The following is a 2,345-nucleotide window of genomic DNA, read 5'->3' on the forward strand; positions in this document are numbered from 1 at the left end:
TTGACGAAGGTGGTCTTGCCCGAGTACTGCAGCCCCACGAGCGTGAGCTCCATCTCCTCCTTCCAGAAGAGCGAGCGGAACCAGTCCAGCAGGCGGGAGATGAGCGCCAGCATGGTGACGGCCTGCACAGAGGACGCAGGGGCGGGCGGGCACGCGGCGCCGGCGACGACTTCCACACCACCGAGCCTCGGCCTGGACCCCTTAACGGCTCTTGAGAGCCCCGGAGCGGCGCGGGCAGACGCGGGCGGGCGGCGGCGGCCGGAGCCAGGAAGCCGAGCGGGTCATATGACTCGCCCTAACCCCCACGCCTGTCCTCGGCGGCGCCGCCAGCGCTGACGGCAAGAGCGGCTCGGCCCGCCTATCCAATCGGGCCCGCCGCCTGCAGCGCCACCTGGTGGGACAAGCTCGAAGTACACCACCCCAGCCTTCTTCGGTGGCTTCCCTGTACCACTTCTACCTCTTTCGTTGTTGGTTCCTTACTTGTTCGATCATACATTCGTTCATCCGCTTATTAATTTATTCCATTTTTCTGTAAGTGTTCATTGACAAGGTACTCTAGAAGACTTCAAGAGCCACAGCCTCCGCAGCCAGCACACACTGGAGATTCTAGACTTCAAGACTCTAGACTTCAAGACTCTGGACTTCAAGATTCTGAGGGTCAGCGTAGAATATAAATCTCTGTCCTATGTTTTAGAGAATAACAAAAGAAAAGAAGCACCAAGTGTGTGTGTCCTCAAAGGCCAATAATATATAGCTTTCTGTCCTTTATATCTTATCCACACTACCCAAATGCACGGTGGGTAGTGCTCACACCCTTAATACTAGCATGGCATCTTTGGTTCTAGCATCGCACACCCTAGATCCAGCCATTTCCGAAAAGCCTCACCTATCCATTCCAGCACTGCCACTCCCTCCAAAAGTGAACACTTTGAAAACAAGGTCATTACAAATATTAGTTGAGATCATACTGGAATGGGGTGGACATTTGATGCTCTGTGGCTGGTGTCCTTTCAAAAGGAGAACAGACACGGTTACCAAACTGGAAAGGCCGTGTGACAAGCAAGGCAGAGATGGAAGTGTAGCAACTGTGAGTCAGGCAACACCAAGGACTGCTGTCAAGCGCAAGAAGCTGAGAGATGAGGAAAAATTCTTCTGTAGAGCCTTCAGGTAAAGCCTGGCCCTGTGAGACTTTGACTCCAGACATCTGGTCTCTAGAACATTTTTCATGTATATTGGTACCTTGGTTCACAAATGCTTTTCTTTACAAATAATTTGGCTCACAAACAAGTATTTGGCAAAAATATGTTTTTGTTTGCAAACTCTGCATTGGGTGACAAACACAACCTCAGCGATCTTTTCCAAAATCATAGAAAAAATGTTTTAGAGAATGTTTTAGAGAATAACATTCTAAAACCATAGAAAAAATTTGTGAACTGAGGTACCACTGTATTTATTGGCTACTTGTATTTCTTCTTCTCAGAAGTGTCTGTTCACTATACTTGCCCATTTTTTGATTAGGTCTTTTATTTTGATTACCTAATTTGTTTGGACTTCTTTATATATTCTAGACATTTGTCCACTGTCCAACGAATAATACTAGCATTTTTTTCCATTCTGTAGATTGTATCTTCACACTGTTGGTTATTTCCTTTGCTGTGGAGAACCATTTTAATTTGAAATGATCCCATTTGTTAGTTCTTGGTGTTATCTTTTATGAAACTGGGGCTCTGTTCAGAAAGTCCTTGCCTGTACCTGTTTCTTCAAGAGTTGTAGCTGCTTTATCTTCCAGCAGATTAAGTGTTTCTAAGACTTAGATCTTTGAGCCATTTTAACTTTAGTTTACAACATGGTAGGAAATATAGGTCTAGATTCAGTCTTGTGGATAGGCAGTTTTCCAAGGCTATACATTTTATTTTGGTTTTTTGAAACAAAATCTACGTAGTTCAGTCTGGCCTTGAACTCAGGCATCTCTCAAATGACCAGTGATGTGGAATACTTTTTTTTATTTGGTCTTTGTACTGCTTCATCTGAGAAGTGTCTATTCATTTCAGATCCCAGTTTTTCTATTGGGTCTTTAAATTTCTGGTATCTGATTCATTTGAGTTCTTTATGTATTCTAGATTCTAGTCCTTTGTCTGAGGAACACCTGGTAAAATTATTCCCCAAATGTGATCATTGTATATATCTAAAATGTACCGATATACTCTGATTAAAAAACAATTATTTACCATCCTGTCAGTTGTCTCTTCACTCTGTTGATGGTTTCCTTTGCTGTGCAAAAACTTTTTAATTTGATGAGATCCTGGATGTTGATTCTTTGCAATATTTCCTGTGCAATCAAGGTT

The 2,345-nt window shown here is 44.0% G+C and overlaps 1 protein-coding gene across 1 annotated transcript in view; it reads right to left on the reverse strand.

Annotated features, from left to right (window-relative positions):
- Positions 1-335, reverse strand: part of Arl8b (ADP-ribosylation factor-like 8B) — a gene marked incomplete in the record, with an annotated part of 45,571 nt that extends 45,236 nt beyond the window's left edge. Inside the window, 1 exon segment of the mRNA XM_013513729.1 lies at positions 1-335. Within this exon segment, the coding sequence (XP_013369183.1) occupies positions 1-113 (113 nt within the window).
- Between the last annotated feature and the right edge of the window lie 2,010 nt (positions 336-2,345).

Source organism: Chinchilla lanigera, unplaced genomic scaffold (assembly GCF_000276665.1).
Source record: "Chinchilla lanigera isolate Chin_1 unplaced genomic scaffold, ChiLan1.0 scaffold00020, whole genome shotgun sequence".
NCBI classification, from domain to species: Eukaryota; Metazoa; Chordata; class Mammalia; order Rodentia; family Chinchillidae; genus Chinchilla; species Chinchilla lanigera.